Below are 19,632 nucleotides of genomic sequence, written 5' to 3'. Positions count from 1 at the left end.
TAGTACATTGTCCCTGCACTGTAGTCTCAATTGGATCTTTCTCATAATCGACATGCATGACTTTCAGATGAGGGAATCTTCAGTTACTTGGAGTGACACTTGTGGATGCACTAGTGCACCAACTGATTGTTAACTCTCTATTAGTTCCACAAACAGTTTGGAACTAATTTAACTAAACTTAACTCAGTAAATCGAGTCATCTAATTTCCAACTCAATTTAAACTCATAATAGACCCCTAAAACTTAGGGAGAACATATACATGACTACAGAAAGACTTCCAACTTGAAATTCCTAATCTAATTAAGTTAATTAAACTTAATTAACTATTTACAAGTTGATATGAGAATAGAATTCGTTTTTAATTCTCTGTTTAATTCAAGGACAAATTAAATTGGAATTTCTTGTTGCCATTTCTCAACACTCCCTCTCAACAAGAAAGGGATTATCAGCTACCCTGATCCTGTCTCTCTGAAACTCGAATTTACATCTTGACAATGCCTTTGTCAAAATGTCAGCATCTTGATCCTCTGTGGGAATGTACTCTAACAACATAATCCATCTCAATACACAAACTCTGAGATGATGATATCATATATAAACATGCTTGGACCGATCATGAAAAATTGGATTTTCAGAGAGTTTGATACAACTATGATTATCGCAGTAAACCACAGTTGGATCCATCTACTAATCAAAAAAACCAACCAAGATCTTCCTCATCCAGATGGCCTCACATGCTTCCTGGCTCACAACCATGTACTCTGCCTCTATTGAACTTAGTGCAACCGATCTCTGTTTCCTACTGTACCAAGAAACTGTCGTTGACCCAATACTAAAGATCACTCTTGATGTGCTCTTCCTATCGGATGGACTCCCTGTGCAATCTGCATTGGTGAAGCCTTAAATATTCACTCCCTCTGTTTGTCTTTACCATAATCCATACTTAGAAGTGACCTTGAGGTATCTCAACACATGCTTTTCTGCCTTCCAATAGAACTTGGTAGGCCTATCCATCACTTGACTAAGATGGTTAACTGCATAGCAAATATTTGGTCATGTGTTCACCATGTACATGTGTGAACCCAGAAGATGGTTGTAAACAGTAGCTTTTACTACTTCCCCTGAAGTAGAATCCTCCTTCCCCTGAAGTAGAATCCTCCTTCCTCCAGTTACCTGCTAGAGGAGTCTCCATGGGTTTGTTGCTCTCCATGCGAAATCTCCTGAGTATCTCGTTGGCATACTTTCCTTGAGACACAAACAACTCCCCATCTCCCTGCCATACCTCCATGCCAAGAAAGTAATGCATGAGCCCCATTTCCTTCATCTCAAACTCCCTTGCAAGGTCCTCCTTCCAAGACTTGATCAGCTGATCATCACCTGCTAGTATGAGATCATCAACATAAATTACAATGATAAAAAATTTACCTTCTGCCACTATGTGGTACAGGTTTGCATCCGCTTCACTCTTCATGAAGCCCAACCCAGTGAAGTAGCTATCTATCATGGTGTACCAAGCACGGGGTGCTTGCTTCATCCCATACAACGATCTCTTGAGCCAACACACATGCATCCCACAGTCAAAGGTCTCAAAACCTTCAAGCTGCTCTATGCACACCTCTTCCTCAATCATGCCATTAAGGAAGGTTGTCTTGACATCAATCTGATGTATCTTCCAACCCATCTGTGCTAATAGTGCCAATATAGATATAATCGACGAGTACCTTGCAACAGGAGCAAAGGTCTCATCATAGCCAATCCCCTCTACCTATGAAAAGCCATGGGCCACAAATCTAGCCTTATGCTTCTCCACACTACCATTTTCAGCTTTCTTTACTTTGTAAAGCTAATGGGAGTTCACTACTGACTTGTCCTCCAGTCTCGGGACCACATCCCAAAAAATTTTACGAACTATGGATTCAGACTCCTCTACCATGGCATCAACCCAAACCAGTTGCATCACTTCTTCCTTAAAGGAAGATAATTTTGTCACAATACAATCACCCATAATAGTTATGTATCCAGTGTACCTCTCAGATGACCTCCTCTGCCCGCGCTGAGAAGTGGGTGCTCCCACATTCTCCCGTGCATCATCCAACAATCTATCAACCTCTCTAGTGCACTTTTTTCCCTCTCTAGAAGAATCTTCTTGAATGGATGTCTCCACTCCGGATCCTCTGCATGCGGCTGCTCCACATCAATCTGAGGCTTTTCATCTACATGTAGCCCAATCTCCCTCTCAAGGGAAACTTGCATGGCCTTCTCCTAATTGAATCTGACATCCCTGCGAACCACCCTCATCCTCCTGGTCAGCAAGTACACCTGATAGTTGTGAGGTGTATCGGTGTACCCCACAAATATCCCCAACTATGTTGTAGGCTCAAGCTTCTTCTGTGCATCTTTAGTCACATGGAAATATACCGATGACCCAAAAATCCTTAAGTGACCAACATTTGACCCCTTACTAGAATAATCCTCCTCTGATGTCTTCATCTCAAGTATCTGATGTGGGCTACGGTTCTGAATATAAACCGATGTGTTACATGCCTCAGCCCACAAGTGTAATGGTAGGCCCTTATCATGAAACATCACCCTTGTTGCCCCTACTATGCTTCTGTTCTTCCTCTCTACTACCCCATTCTACTGAGGGTTATGGGGTGTCGTCAACTCCCGTTTAATCCCTTCCACTGCACAAAAGTTCTTAAATTCGTTTGAGACATACTCACCACTGTTATCACTTCGTAGAGATTTAACCTTCTTCCCCAACTCTTTCTCCACCAATGCTTTAAACTCACAAAAATTTGTGAAAGTTTGATCATTTTTCTGCATGACAAATATCCAGCATTTACGAGAATAGTCATCAACAAATATAACATAACACCTGTGTTTGGACATGGATGCTATCAAGAATGGTCCACACACATTTGAATGGACTCGCTCTAGAGTAGCCTATGCTCGACTGTCTCTATCGTGAAAGGAAGACTTGGTGTATTTTCCCAAAGTACACTCGTTGCATGTATCAACTTTCTCAAGCGTACCTTTGGGAAGACTGGTAGAGATTTGTTGCAATATCATCAAAGCCCCATGTTGCAAGTGGCCCACCTCCCCGTGCCACAACTCGTCAATGTCTTGACTCTGCACCCTTTCTTCTTTTGTGCTCAAAGCAACACACTCCTCTACCTACATCTTATAGAGATTCGTCACCTGAATCCCTATCTTCTTTACTTGACCCGTGGCTATGTGTCGAAGGAACGCCTTTCCTTTCGACAAGATCACATCATAGTCTTCATCCTCAAGCATGGCAATGGATACCAAGTTCTTCTTCAGCCTGTGCACATACATAACATTCTTCAAGGTGAGTGGAGCTCCATGCTCCCACTGAAAAGTAATCGTGCGCAATCCAGTAACACTATACTTCCCGTCATCACCCATCTCGATATGCATCTGGAGATCTTTCTCCTCAAGGTCACTGAATAACTCTTTGTCGCCAGTCATGTGAAATGAAGCTCCACTGTCTAAGTACCATACACTTCCCATCATTCATGACACTATGCATACAATGAGGGAAAAGTCCAATTCGAATTGGGAGGCCAAAGTCTCACCCGCCGCTCCTCCTAAGTACTTATTCTTGGACTTCTTAAGTGGACAATTTGTAGCAAAATGGCTCAGCTCATGACAATGAAAGCACTCAACTTTGGTCATGTCTTTCTTCTTACCTCCGTGATAAGAATCTGATTTGGAATGGGAAGCTTTCCCTTTCCCCTTCTTCTCCTTAATCTCTAAGACACAGTTCTCTTCATTATCAGTCTTTGATGAAAAGCTGTCCTTAGTGTTCCTCTTGATCTCCTCCTGCATCAAATCCGACCACAGTCATTCCCAATCCGGCAGCTTCTCCGACCATTGACAGAGTCCTTATAACTATGCCAACTCTTTGGGAGTCCTAGAAGAGTAAGACTCACCATATCATCCTTGAAAACCATAATTACAACACTTCCAAGTTCATCATGACACTAAATGAACTTGGTCAAGTATTTTGGAATTGTCTCGCCTTTCTCCATTTTGATTTTTCTAAGTTTGTCCTTCACTGCCAATTTCCATTGGTCACTACTGTTCTGATACAAGTTCGTATATTTTTTCCACATATCATATGAAGTTTCCTTGCCATGGAGACTCGAGACAATGTGGTCTCAAATTCCCTCAAGGATTATCCGCCTCACCTTTGCCACACACTTCTTCCATTCGACCAAATTTTGTGCATCCGATGTTGTTAGCTTAGGAATTTCTTGATAAATGAATTCCTTCAAGAAATTATCCTCTAGCACAACCTCCATTCTATCCCTCTAGGCTATAAAATTTGAGTTTCCTTCCAAGGCATACTTGAGCCGCAAACCATAGAAATCCATCTACCGATCTTGAAGTATGTATTGCAAATTCGAATTTCACCTGTAACCCAAAACTCAAAACTTCGAAATCTCCTCTATTATATTCTTCTTAGCTCCAATATCTTGTAGAAATTACTGTAGATTCACAAGCTCATGCAATGTACTAAAGCATAAGACAATAAACTACTTCTACTTTCAACCAATGGAAGCCAATAGATCGATGAAAACAATATGAACAAGAAGAAGATAAATCAATGGCACATAACGCAAGATGTAGCTGGGGAAAGCCACCGCTCAAAACCCGCTATTTGTATTGCATATATCAAAAATATGAGTGAAGATAAAAATCTTGTTCTCACTAGAACAATTTCGCACAAGTATGCTCAACTCTCTCAGCTCACAAGCCAGCTCTTCGCCAACACTTATCCAATTATGCAGCTCTCCAAGCCCCTAATCTCTTGCGTAATTCCTAGGATGTATTGTCCATATTTAAAGGGAATTCATGCTTCCAAAACTGTGCAATCCAAACATAGGATCAATCTCTAATGCATCTGATGTTGTTGGCTTAGGAATTTCTTGATCAACGAATTCCTTCAAGCCATTATCATCTAGCACAACCTCCATTTTGTCCCTCTAGACTATAAAATTTGAGTTGCCTTCTAAGGCATACTGAAGTTGCAAACCGTAGAACACCATCTACCAATCCTAAAGTATGTATTGCAAATTTGAATTTCACCTATAACCCAAAACTCAAAACTTTGAAATCTCCTCTAGTATATTGTTCTCAGCTTTGATACCATGTAGAAAATCCTGTAGATTCACAAGCTCATGCAATGTACTAAAGCACAGGACAAGAAACTACTTCTACTTTCAACCAATGGAAGCCAATAGATCAATGAAAACAATATGAACAAGAAGAAAATAAATCATTGGCACATAACACAAGATGTAATATGGGGAAATCCACTGCTCAAAATTCCTCTATCTGTATTGCATATATCATAAATATGAGTGAAGATACAGAGCTTATTCTTACTAGAAAAATTCCACACAAGTATGCTCAACTCTCACAGCTTCCAAGATATCTCTTGGCCACCACTTAGCCAATTATGCATCTCTCCAAGCCCCTAATCTCTTTCTTAATTCCTAGGATGAATAACATGTATTTAAAGTGAATTCATGCTTCCAAAATTGTGCAATCCAAACATAGGATCAATCTCTGATGCATGCATGATATTTACACTCCAGTAAATAATAAAATTGATAGTACATTGTCCCTACACTCTAGTCTCAACTGGATCTTTCTCAGAATCGACATGCATGAGTTTCTGATGAGGGAATATTCAGTTCACTGGAGTGACACTTGTGGATGCACTATTGCACCAACTAATTTTTAACTCTCTATTAGTTCCACAAACTGTTTGGAACTAATTTAACTGAACTTAACTTAGTAAACTGAGCGATCTAATTTCCAACTCAATTTAAACTCATATTGGACCCCTAAAACTTAGGGAGAACATATGCATGGCTACAAAAAGACTTCCAACTCGAAATTCCTAAGCTAATTAAGTTAATTAAACTTAATTAACTATTTACAAGTTGCTATGAGAATAGAATTCGATTTTATTTCTCAGTTTAATTCAAGGACAAATTAAACTAGAATCTCTTGTTGGCATTTCTCAACACTCCCTATCAACAAGAAAGGGATTATCAGCTACCCCGATCCTGTCTCTGTGAAACATAATGTACATCTTGACAATGCCTTTGTCAAAATGTCAGCATATTTATCCTCTGTAGGAATGTACTCTAACAACATAATCCACTTCAATACACAATCTTTGAGATGATGATATCGGATATCAATATGCTTGGACCATTCATGAAAAACTTGATTTTCAGAGAGTTTGATACAATTCTGATTATCGTAGTAAATGATAGTTGTATCCATCTTTTGACCAAACAAGACAACTAGTATCTTCCTCATCCAAATGGCCTCATATGCTTCTTGACTTGCAACCATGTACTCTGCCTCTGCCGAACTGAGTGCAACCGATCTTTGTTTCCTACTGTACCAAGAATTTTTCTTTGACCCAATACTGAAGATCCCTCCTAATGTGCTCTTCATGTCGGATGGATTCCCTACGCAATCTATGTTGGTGAAGCCTTGAAGCTTCACTCCCTTTGTCCGTTTGTACCATAATCCATACTGAGAAGTGCCCCTGAGTTATCTCAACACATGCTTTGTCACCTTCCAATACAGCTTGGTAGGCCTAACCATCGCTTGACTAAGTTGGTTAACTATATAGCACATATCAAGTTGTGTGTTCACCAGCACATGAGTGAACCCACAAGCTGCCTATAAAAAGTAGCTTCCACTACTTCCCCTGAAGTAACATCCTCCTTCCTCCAATTACCTGCTAGAGGAGTCTCCATGGGTTTGCTACTCTCCATGCAGAATCTCTTGAGTATCTTGTTGGCATACTTGCCCCGAGACACAAACAACTCCCCATCTCCCTACCATACCTCCATGCCAAGAAAGTAATGCATGAGCTCCATTTCCTTCATCTCAAACTCTCTTGCAAAGTCCTCCTTCCAAGATTTGATCAACTGATCATCACTTGCTAGTATGAGATCATCAACATAAAGTACAATGATCAACAATTTACCTTCCACTACTATGTGGTACAGCTTCGCATCTGCTTCACTCTTTGTGAAGCCCAACCTAGTGAAGTAGCTATCTATCCTGGTGTACCAAGCACGGGGTGCTTGCTTCATCCCATACAACGCTCTCTTGAGTCGGCACACATGCGACTCACGGTCAAAGGTCTCAAAACCTTCAGGTTTCTCTATGTACACCTCTTCCTCAATCATGTCATTAAGGAAGGTTGGCTTCACATCCATCTAATGTATCTTTCAAACCATTGGTGGTGATAGTGCCAATATAGATCCGATCGATGAGCACCTTGCAACAGGAGCAAAGGGCTCATCATAGTCAATCCCCTCTACCTGTGAAAAGCCACGGGCCACAAATCTAGCCTTATTCTTCTCCACACTACCATATGCAACTTGCTTTACTTTGTAAAGTCAACATGATGTCACCATTGACTTGTCCTCTAGTCTCGGGACCACATCCCAAACACTGTTACGAACTATGGAGTCATACTCCTCCACCATGGCATCAACCCAAACCGGCTATTGCACTACTTCCTTAAAGGAACATGGCTCTGTCACAACACATTCGCCTATAAGAGCCATGTATCCAATGCACCTCTCAGGTGACATCCTCTACCTACGCTAAGAAGTGGGTGCTCCCACATTCTCCCATGCATCATCCAACAATATGTCAGCCTTTATGGTTTGCTTTCTTCCCTCTTTGGAAGATTATGCCCGAGTGGATGTCTCCACTCCCGATCCTCTTTATGTGGCTTCTCCACATCAATCTAAGGCTCCTCAACCTTAGGAGCTAAAATCTTCTCATCTGCATGTATTTCAATCTCCCTCTCAAGGGAAACTTGCATGGCCTTCTCCTCATCGAATTTGAAATCCCTGCGAACCATTGTCATCATGTTGGTCGACAAGTACACTTGATAGTTGTTTGGTGTATCAGTGTACCCCACAAATATCCCCAAATCTATTGTAGTCTCAAGCTTCTTTTGTGCATCTTTTGTCACATGGTAATATGTCGATGACCTAAAAATCCTGAAGTGACCAACATCTAGTCCCTTACCGGAATAAGCCTCCTCTGGTGTCTTCATCTCAAGTATCTGATGTGGACTATGGTTCTGAACATAAAGCAATGTGTTGCATGCATCAGCCCACAAGTGTAGTGGTAGGCTCTTATCATGCAACATCGCCCTTGCTTCCCCTACTATGTTTCTGTTCTTTCTCTCAGCCAGCCCATTCTGCTGAGGGTTATGGGGTGTCGTCAACTCTCGTTTAATCTCTTCTGCTGAACAAAAGTTCTAAAACTCTATTGAGACATACTCACTAATGTTATCGTTTCATAGAGCTTTGACCTTCTTTCCCAACTCTTCCTCCACCAATGCTTTAAACTCACAAAACTTTGTGAAAGTTTGATCCTTTTACTGCATGAAAAATATCCAGTATTTACGAGAATAGTCATCAACAAATATAACATAATACCTGTGTTTGATCGTGGATGTTGTCGAGAATGGTCCACACACATCTTAATGGACTCACTCTAGAATAGCATCTGCTCGACTGTCTCTGTCATGAAAGGAAGACTTGTTATATTTTCCCAAAGTACACCCCTTTCATGTATAAACTTTCTCAAGTGTACGTTTGGGAAGACCGATAGAGATCTGTTGCAATATCTTCAAAGCCCCATGATGCAAGGGGCCCAACTGCTTGTGCCACAACTCGCCAACGTCTCGACTCTGCACCCTTGCTTCTTTTGTGCTCAAATAAACACACTCATCTACCTCCATCTTATAGAGATTCTTCACCTGAATCCCTATCTTCTTTACTTTACCCATGGCTATGTGTCGAAGGAATGCCTTTTATTTTGAGAAGATCACATCATAGCCTTTATCCTCAAGCATGGCAATGGATAGCAATTTCTTCTTCAGCCTGGGCACATACATAAAATTCTTCAAGGTGAGTGGAGCCCCATGCTCCCTCTGAAAATTAATCATTCCCAATCCAGTAACACTATACTTCCCGTCGTTACCCATCTCAATATGCATCTGGAGATATTTCTCCTCCATGTCACTGAATAAATCTTTGTCGCCAGTCATGTGGAATGAAGATCCACTTTCTAAGTACCATACACTTCCCATCATTGATGACACCATGCATGCAATGAGGGAAAATTCCAATTTGAATTGAGAGACCAAAGCCTCACCTGCCGCTCCTCCTGAGGACTTCTTCTTGGACTTCTTGAGTGGACAATTTGTAGCAAAATGGCCCAGCTCATGACAATGAAAGCACTTAACTTTCGTCATTTCTTTCTTCTTATCTTCATGATAAGAATCTGATTTGGAATGGGAAGCTTTCCCTTTCACCTTCTTCACCTTATTTGCTAAGGCATAGTTCTCTTCATCATTAGTCTTTGATGAAGAGCCATCCCTGTTGTTCCTCATGATCTCCTCCTGCATCAAATCCAACCACAGTCATTCCCAATTTGACAGATTCTCCTAATCGTTGACAGACTCCAAATAACTATGCCAATTATTTGGGAGTCCTAGAAGAGAAAGACTCACCATATCATCCTAAAAAACCGTGATTCCAACACTTCCAAGTTCATTATGATACTGAGTGAACTTGTTCAATTATTTTGCAATCATCTCGCCTTTCTCCATTTTGATTTTTCGAACTTTGTCCTTCAATGGAAATTTCCTTTGGTCACTACTATTCTGATACAAGTTTGTCAATGTTTTCCACATAGAATACAGAGTTTCTTTGCCATGGAGACTCGAGACAATGTGGTCTCGAACTCCCTCAAGGATTATCCGCCTCGCTTTTGCGACACACTTCTTCCATTCGGCCAAATTTTGTGCATCCGATGTTGTTAACTTATGAATTTCTTGATAAATGAATTCCTTCAAGCCATTATCCTCTAGCATAGCCTCCATTCTGTCCCTCCAGGCTATAAAATTTGAGTTTCCTTCCAAGGCATACTCGAGCCGCAAACCATAGAACGCCATCTACCGAACCTGAAGTATGTATTGCAAATTTGAATTTCACTGTAACCTAAAAATCAAAAATTCAAAATCTCCTCTTTTATGTTGTTCTCAGCTTTGATACCATGTAGAAATTCCTGTAGATTCACAAGCTCATGCAATGTACTAAAGCACAAGACAAGGAACTACTTCTACTTTCAACCAAAGGAAGCCAATAGATCGATGAAAACAATATGACCAAGAAGAAGATAAATCAATGGCACATAACTCAAGATGTATCTGGGGAAATCCACTGCTCAAAACCCTTCTATTTGTATTGCATATATCAGAAATATGAGTGAAGATACAAATCTTGTTCTCACTAGAACAATTTTGCACAAGTATGCTCAACTCTCTCAACTCACAAGCTAGCTCTTCACCAACACTTAGCCAATTCTGCAGCTCTCCAAGCCCCTAATCTCTTGCGTAATTCCTAGGATGAATTGTCTGTATTTAAAGGGAATTCATGCTTCCAAACTATTCAATCCAAACATAGGATCAATCTCTAATGCATGCATGATATTTACACTCCAGTAAATAATACAAATGATAGTACATTGTCCATGTACTCTAGTCTCAACTAGATCTTTCTCATAATTGACATACATGAGTTTCTGATGAGGGAATCTTCAGTTAACTAGAGTGACACTTGTGGATGTACTAGTGCACCAACTGATTATTAACTCTCTATTAGTTCCACAAACAGTTTGGAACTAATTTAACTAAACTTAACTCAGTAAACTGAGTGATCTAATATCCAACTCAATTTAAACTCATACTGGACCTCTAAAACTTAGGGAGAACATATACATGACTACATAAAGACTTCCAACTTGAAATTCCTAAGCTAATTAAGTTAATTAAACTTAATTAACTATTTACAATTTTTTTATTTTTTATTTTTTTATTTTTTTTTGGTAGGTAAGCACCCACAGGGGATTTGAACCAGTGACCTATTGCAAGGAGTGCCTTAACAGTGCACCAATTCACCATCAATCCAAAGCCCCGTGGGCAATTAACTATTTACAATTTGTTATGAGAATAGAATTCGATTTTAATTCTCAATTTAATTCAAGGAAAAATTAAACTGGAATTTCTTGTTGTCATTTCTCAACAACTCCCTCCATGCCAAGTCCACATTCATGTCTTCCTTTATGATGGTTAGTTTCGCCCTCCATTTGTTTCTCTAAATCCCTTTGAGATTGAATGATGATTCCAAAAATTTCTTTGTTCAAGGATTGTAGTTTCATTTTTCTATTCTTTGTTTAAATTGATACATCAACATTTTCCCTTATCAAATCCACCTCCTTCCACCATTGTTTAATGTTTGTTCAGAAGTATGGGTGGTCTAGCTAGAATTTCTCAAAGTGGAAGGGTATTGATTCAAGAGGGCCAAAGCTTTCCTAAGGGAGACAATCAACCAATCAATAAATCTTGCACATGGTAGTATTTGTGCTTCAAATGCTACTCCTATTGTCATTAGGATTTAGAAACTAGAAAACAATCAAGTATTACCACAATCTAATGTATGCCTCCTCTTTTACTTTTCTAGGTATGACATCAATTATAGGTGACCATGTCCATCGTTCTCATAACCTTGAAATGGTGTGTTTTAAGTTTATAGTGTCTTCTTACAAGTGCCTAATGCCCCCTATTTTTTGAGTCAGAGAGGTAATGTCGTTAAATCTATCCCTATGATTCAAGGCTTCTCTTCTAGGGTTCAACCCAAGTTTTGCAAAAGCTCCAAAAACATAATTTTCCTTACCATAATATTGGGTCCATAGACTTTGGTTATGGTACCCGCTTCTGCTAATACAATCTCTTTGAAATTCATTGTGATGGTGCCACTTGCTTTTATGAAACTTTCTATAACCAATAGGGTTAGATTCCATAAAATAGCTTGAGGTCCAAATAATCCTTCCACATTGTTTGTTACTCACTTAGATCCTTTCCGACATAAATAATACATTTCCTTATAGTGTTTCACTCACATTTTGTTTCTTGAATCATAAATATGGTGAGTTTGTCTTTAATAATTCTATTTTTCAGTAGCTTTTGATTGCCTTTCCCATGGCTCCCCTAATATTCATTATGTTATTCTCATGTTTAAATATTAATCCAAGTGAAAATTACTTGTCTAGGAGCAATATAACTTGCCTTAAATCTCTCAGTTGAGCCCATCCCTCTTGATCTTTTTTCTTTCTAGGTTTTCTACCCCTTTCTTTTGCCCCTCCAATATTCTTCATTGATTTGAGCTAGGTAGCTTAGTTGTCAAGTCCACTTGATTTTCCTTTACTTTTGGAGATTGGATATGCTTTAGCTTTTCTTCTCATTAGTTCCTTCTATAAGAGTTACATGTCCTTTTTTCGATAAAGTGCTTAGGTTGTTTTCGCCATATATTTCAATATGTGTTGGTTGATCTACCTCTTGCATTTCAATGTCACATATTGGATCTAGTTCTTCCTCCTTTAAGTTAGTATTATCTTAATCATGCATTTCCATTTCTAGATCTTTGTGGGATATAGATTATGTTTCTATTGTTTGTGCTATTGTTTCCTTTTACCTATTGAGGTGGTTTTGGAAGAAGGGTCCACTATAAAATTGTTTACTAGATCCGTTTATTTCATCTATGGGTCTTCTTGTTTATAGGCTAATGACTAGAAGTTGTTGACCACTTTGGAAGAACTATTAAACCCTTGGTTGGTATGCTTCTTGCTTGATTTTCATTTCTTAGGAACTTTGACAAAACCTTCCTTATCTTCTCCTTCTTGCTATTTTCTAGTAATGGCTAATGCATTCGGTGAACAATCATGAAATAAATGCCCATGTATGTGGTACTTCTTGCATCAAAGGGGATATGCTTCAATTCCACTTTGAATCTTGAAAGTTGCTACATATTAATTTTGGATGGGCACTTAATGCATCATGTATAAATATACCCTGGCAAATGCATTGCACTTATTTGTTTTGGTAATTTCAAAGGTTTTGATATAATTTCTCACCATGTTTCTTATTCCTATGGGAGCTTCTTCACCCCAAATCTCTTGTCATAATGACTATAATTGAATCCATTTTGGGACCGTTGTGAAGTCTTCATTATCAAGGCTCAAATTCCCTATCTAAATTCATAGATTTAAATCTAATGAGCTGAAGAAATAGGGTCCATCTTCAAAGATTTGTTCTCTACTCTCTACTCATGAAAATGGTTGTGACAAAGCCCTTACAACCTAGCTTTAGGTCTATTTGGCCTTTTGGTTTCCAACTTGAGATCATACACCATATTAGTGCCTATTTTGAAGGCCAAATCCCTATAAATTTTTGTATCACTACATGATCCTTCATGTATTGTATCTAATTTCTCACTCTAGAATATGTGACATCAAATCTGACATTTTATGGCCTTTTGACTAAAAACCCTTCAAAGTTAATTCTTGTTTTTTCAGTTGTTACTTAAAATTTTGACAAACCCTTAAACATTTGTGTCACCATCCGTAAAAGATGAAACTTCTAGGCTTCCTTTTCCCATTCTCCACTTTTTTATTACCTTACTATGATTATCCTAATAAAACTTCCTTAAAAAGTCCTCTGACTACCATGTACTCTCCTAAGTTCAATTCTACATATTAAAACTTCCTTCAAGAGTTTATTCTAATACTAGAGGAGTTGTTTCATTCCTCGCTCATCATTTTCTCACAATACACAAGCCCATTTTCTCACGAGCCCAAGTAAATAAAATAATTGATAAATAAAAAAACACAATTTTGACTATAATATGATTATTTGTATTGGATTTCAAGTCAATTTAGCTACTACTTTTTGAAATATGCCAATATGCCAATTTTTTAAAATTATGTTATTTTTAAAGAAAATTATGTTTTCCTCTCACTTTTATTTATATGATTTCCTTATTTTATTTATATGATTTCCTTATTTATGTGATTTTGGTAGAGAAAACTATCGAGCTTTATTGAGATGTAATTCACAACATATTTTTGATTATTGTTTTATTCACAAAATACATTTGCAGAGATGAAGGGATAGAGTACTGCAAACACCTTGAATTTATGTCAAAGAGACTTTTGAATCTCTTCTCAGAGGCTTTATCATTAACTCCAAATTACTTGGTTGAGAATATCAAATCCATGAGCAGACAAAGACTCAGCATAAATTTTTACCCACCATCTCCACAACCGGACAGGACAATTGGCACTGCTAGTCATTCAGACCCTGGAACTATTACCATACTATTGCAGGACAATGTCGGAGGACTCAAAATTTTCAAGGATGGTAATTGGTTAGGTATAGATCCTATTCCCGGAGCATTTGTGATCAATGCTGGAGATCAACTTGAGGTAAGAAGTTTTTTCATAACTATAATTCTTAACATTGGACAAACCATACATGTGATTCCATACATGTGATTCCACTACTAAGGTTTTAGCATTTTGCTGCAGATATTGTCTAATGGGAAATTCAAGAGCGTAGAGCATTGTGTTGCGTCTAATTCTATACATGAAAGGATTTCCATTGCAATGTTTTTCACTCCAGTGGTGGAAGCTAGTGCAGTGATTGGCCCCATTCCACAACTCTTGAATAGCACCAATCCTCCAAAATATAGAGAAATTAGTTTTGATAAATATATGAAAAATTTCTCCAGCATGAGTAGTCATAGTAAAAATTCCCTAAAATATGCTCAATTAAATTGAATTTTTTACTATATTCATGTCATTTTATATTTTTAGAATATGTATTGAAATAAATTGACATGACTCTGCACTCGAGGGTTAAATATTAAAAACAATATTTGATTATTTTTATTTATAATGGAATTTTATATTATCTTTGTTTATAGTAGCATATTATATTTGAGAAAAATTTAAGAAAAGGTTTGTACCTTGAAAGATTTGATTTCTCTCTGTTATTGGTAAATCAAAAGTTAAGATAGATCTACACTGGTTTTGAGCTGGACACTAATAAAATGTTTTAATTATAAGAATTTTTTTATTCTCACTCATTTTATATAATATATATGTAGTTTGACATTGAAATATTTGATTTATGATCCACATTTTTCACATTAAAATATTAATACATGCACCATCATATTCCAAAGTAGAAAACATATATCCATAAAATATAATCTCTCTCACACACATTGAATTATTTTTGTTATTAATATTTTTTAAAATGCTATCTATCTATTTAAGTATGATTGTTATTAATATTTTTTTAAATGTGATATGTTGACTCCATATTAAACATTGAAGGAATTACAAATATTCCTCATATCTTGAATTAGAAAAAACCTATTAATGGAATAAGAACTCTTTGGCTATTTTTCTCTTTACATATATATTTTTTTATTTAAAATCTTTTACTCAACATACATGTGAAATATTTGATTTATGACCCACATTATTATTTTTTGGTTATTAATATTTTTTAAAATATCAATTCTATGTTAAGATGAAATAAATTACACATCTCCACAATGGAAAATGAAAAACATAAAAATAAAAATAAAAATAAATTACATCATTTTCCTTTATATAAAATTATGTTATTTAATATGGACATTGAAATATTTTTATTATACATGCCACTAATTTTTTGTTATTAATATATTGTGTTTTAGATGTTACTTTTCAACTCAATAAAAAATGAATTGCACATCAAATAATATCAATAATATTGTTTTTATGTTCCATTTTTCAACTTCATATTAAGTAGTGAAGAAATTACATCTCTCTTATTTTTTGTTTTTTATGCTTTCAATTATTTCCTCTCTCTGTAGAGATTTGATGTAAAATTAAAGTAAAAATTGACGTCGTTTATTTATGATAGATAATGATTTTTTTGTTATTACTATTTTTTAATTTGTTAAAGTAAATATTATTTTATTATTTTTAAATGTAACATTATGTGGCAACATCCCCTTGTACTTGGTTGCAAAGCCTCTCTCTTCCCCATGAAAACACTTGTTTTATTTTTCATACATATTTCATATTTTATTAATTTGATGTGACTTTAAAACTCATTTTAAATTTACATAAAATATAGTCATCTTGATTAAGTCTATTAAAATTAAATTTTTGATATTTGATTATTAAGTGACCCACTAAGTTATATGTTATGTTTCTTTTTTTGGAAAACATTAATAGGGGATTTACCAATAATCGGTTGTTATATTAATAAACAACTAAATGTTGAAACCTTGAGCACTACTAAGTGCGGGGTGAATAGTAGTGTGACTTATTCACAATTTTTGTTTTTTATTTACTTTACTGAATCACACACTTGTTAGCAGCTTCACATGGATCATAAGCAAGTAAATGATAAATATGTAAACATATAAGCAACATGAACTAGAAGCAAACCATCAAAGCACAACCACACAAATCATCATCACACATGAGACACAAGATTTCTGGTGGAAACCCTTTAGGGAGAAAAAAACACCCTTGTTGTTACCGTCGCATTGCTCTGAATCTCTATTATGTCAAGCAATTTGTCTTTTACATAGATAATTGACTCCAATTGACTCCATCAACCAGGAGACTCGACCTCATACACAACTAGCTAACTCTTATCATCCAAGAGACTCGATTCTACTGATTAGCCCAGCACACGGATCTATGGACTACCAACTGTTGAAAGCCACCACGATCAATGATCCTTGTCCAACTTTGGTTGGACTATCCAGCTCCGATTGGATGGAGAAATTGTTCCTTTCGCCGAAGCTTTGAAATCACTAATCCACTCTCATGAAGTCACTATTGCTCTACTCTATGCGGACCTTGTTTCATATATTTTCATATTGGATCCCAAGACTCTCTGCTCAACTAGATTCAGCGCTGCAATACGATCTCTAGAAGAAAGACACCATCAATAAATCAAACAAAAACACCACAAATAACATGCTCTCTACACTAGAAAATAGTGGCCATAATATAGCACCAAATCACTAACAAAAACACTATCTAGCAATATGAAAAACTCTCCAAAAATCTCTACTACAACAACCTTAAATATAATCTAAATATTGATGCACTGCTTCAGCAATCTGCTCCATTCACTGTCATTTATACTCATACTTTGTCTATCTTTTCTCACTACTAAGTCTGAAGCATTTCTCCTCTGTACAACCTTCTCTCACTCACCTATTCATTGAACCAACATACACCCGGCTCCAAAATGAAGTAATAAAACATAGGGGCGAAATTCACTTTTGGCCTGGGATCAAAGGTGCACAAAGTTGACAAAAGCAAGCCATTATCACCACTACTTGTGCACTTAAGGTGTTCACATCAATGGAGGACTTTTTCAAACCATTCCCAGCCTTATTCAATTCATTTAGAAGCTTCCCAGAATATACAAGTTGAAATACATCCGATGTGTGCAAGGAATCTGGTGAATTTTTCGTGAAGAAGCTCAATCGCATGCACTAAATTTTTTGATCATGGTTGCAACAACATGCATAGGCTTCTCTCCATACATTTGGAGCCTTTCAACTGCACACACAAGCCTGCATGGGTGAGGTTGGGGCAAAGGATGGTCAGAACCCAAAAACTCTAGCTCGGAACTACCCCCAAATTATTGCTTACCTTCCCCAATTCCTATACATGCCTCCAAACCTTTGTCACAACCTTTAACACCTCTGCAAATGGATCAAACTTGTCTCCTCAATGCCACTTTCAAGTTGACCTAAGGGCCAACAAACAAGGGTTGACTTGTGAGTATGTCTATGAACAAGTCCTCCACTCTCCTCTAACACTTGAACAAGTTGCAAGACATCTGAATAGACTTGTAACACCCCTTGCACACTAAAGCACATCTACAACATCATCATAAGGTCAACACGCTACTGCAATAAGTCATGAATAGGAACATAAGCATGATGACCTAATCTGCCATTGTCCTAAACTAGTGTGCTCACTCAACAACATGAATGACACCTAAGCCATCATCTCCAACACCTGTAGATCTGAATCATCCACTTGTAGTAGCATCTACAATGCTTCCAATCAATGCATAACAAGGCATCATAAAATTGACATCAATGCACATGCCAACACAAGGCAACTCCTCCATGGCCACCATGCTACCAACAAGCTACATCATGAAAGGTTGCATTAATGCCAACATAACCATCTCAATGCCAACTCAACCAATTGCATCCATACTACAAAGAAGACAATCAACACATCAACTAGGCTACGCAGGGTTGGCACCAATGCCAACACGAGCTAGTTGTCATCATGAAGCCAATGCCAACATCAACTAGCTACAACCATGAACACCATAATGCCAACACTAAAATGATAATATATCTGCTTATTTTTTAATTTTAACTATGGGAATAAGTAATCAATTGGAGTGATCTAGACTTTTCCCAAGATTAAACCTGTTAGCTACCACTATAATCTAAGAATATATTCAACAACTTACAAATTAGATCTACCAATAACTTGCGAAGTAGTAGGGTTGAAGTGTTTGGAAGCATACTAGAGTGAACCTCTATCCTAGGGGATGTCCACCCTTCTAGCCTTATTACAATCAACCTATATGTCACTTGTGGGAATTGAACCTTGATAGAAAAAGAGAACAAACAATCCACTCAACTAAAAAGAAGAATTTGATCAACTAAAAAGAAGAATTTGATCATAAAATTTAGATGAAATCTAATTATAATAAAAAAAAAAAAAATTAAAACAATTCTTAAAAGAAAATTAAAATTAAACACTAAAAAAAATCAGTAAAATCCAAATGTCTCCCTGTTAACATAAATGTGTTAAGATCCCCTAATAGCTCTAATCCTTATGAATTAGTAATTTTTTCATTTATTTATTTATTTAATCAATTAAAAATAGTATTAATTTTTCTCCCTTAATCAATAAAAATTCCAATAATTTGTACATCACCTATTGTAATTCAAATACCTCACCTATTGTAATTCCATTTATATAGACATCTTTCTACGTATGCGTCACCCTTTATTAAGAATGTGAAAAAAACATATGAGTCTTATCATTTTTTTCTCGTTATATTTTCATAAAACATTTTTAAGATAAAAATGCATCTTTTGTGAACTTATTTATAAAGAAAACCCCTATTTATTAAGAAAGCCCTCACACTTTCACTACTTTTGGAACACTACTTTTTGGAAGCCAATATTTTTCTGGAGATGGCTTATTTTATTTTTATATTTTTTACATTAATATATTCAATTTAATAAATGCTTTATGTTTTTAATCAAGGTTTTTTTACTAATTTTTTCCTTCCTATCCTCTTATATATAAAAATATAGTATTAATGAAAATTTTCATTTTCCTTTTATACTTTCTTTCTTTTCATTTTACTTGTTTTCCATTATTAAGATTTAGAATTAATCAAAATTATTCTCAACACATTAAAAATATTATTCACTTAAAAGCATCGACTTAATAATATTATATATTTTTTTCTTGAAACTGAATTCTATGCGAATGATGTAAGTTTACTTTTAAAGTTAGTGTATACTTAATTATTTTATATTTATGTTTATTGTGTATTATATTAATATAATTATATA

The 19,632-nt window shown here is 36.5% G+C and overlaps 1 protein-coding gene across 2 annotated transcripts in view; it reads left to right on the top strand.

The window, feature by feature from the left end:
- LOC149190434 (1-aminocyclopropane-1-carboxylate oxidase homolog 7-like) overlaps positions 1-14,839 on the top strand; it is a 49,720-nt gene extending 34,881 nt beyond the window's left edge. For both annotated transcript variants that reach the window (XM_089413400.1, XM_089413401.1), the window contains 2 exons: positions 14,089-14,413; positions 14,516-14,839. In XM_089413400.1, coding sequence (XP_089269526.1) covers positions 14,089-14,413; positions 14,516-14,767 — 577 coding nt within the window. In that variant the 3' untranslated portion in view covers positions 14,768-14,839. The remainder of the gene's footprint in view (positions 1-14,088; positions 14,414-14,515) is intronic.
- The last annotated feature ends 4,793 nt before the right edge of the window (positions 14,840-19,632 follow it).

This window comes from Pinus tabuliformis, chromosome 3_1 (assembly GCF_031772625.1).
Source record: "Pinus tabuliformis cultivar Carrire ecotype Pingquan chromosome 3_1, CPIR1, whole genome shotgun sequence".
Lineage (NCBI taxonomy): Eukaryota > Viridiplantae > Streptophyta > Pinopsida > Pinales > Pinaceae > Pinus > Pinus tabuliformis.
The sequence above is the reverse complement of the archived record's forward strand: the minus strand, read 5'-3'. Positions and strand labels throughout refer to the sequence as shown.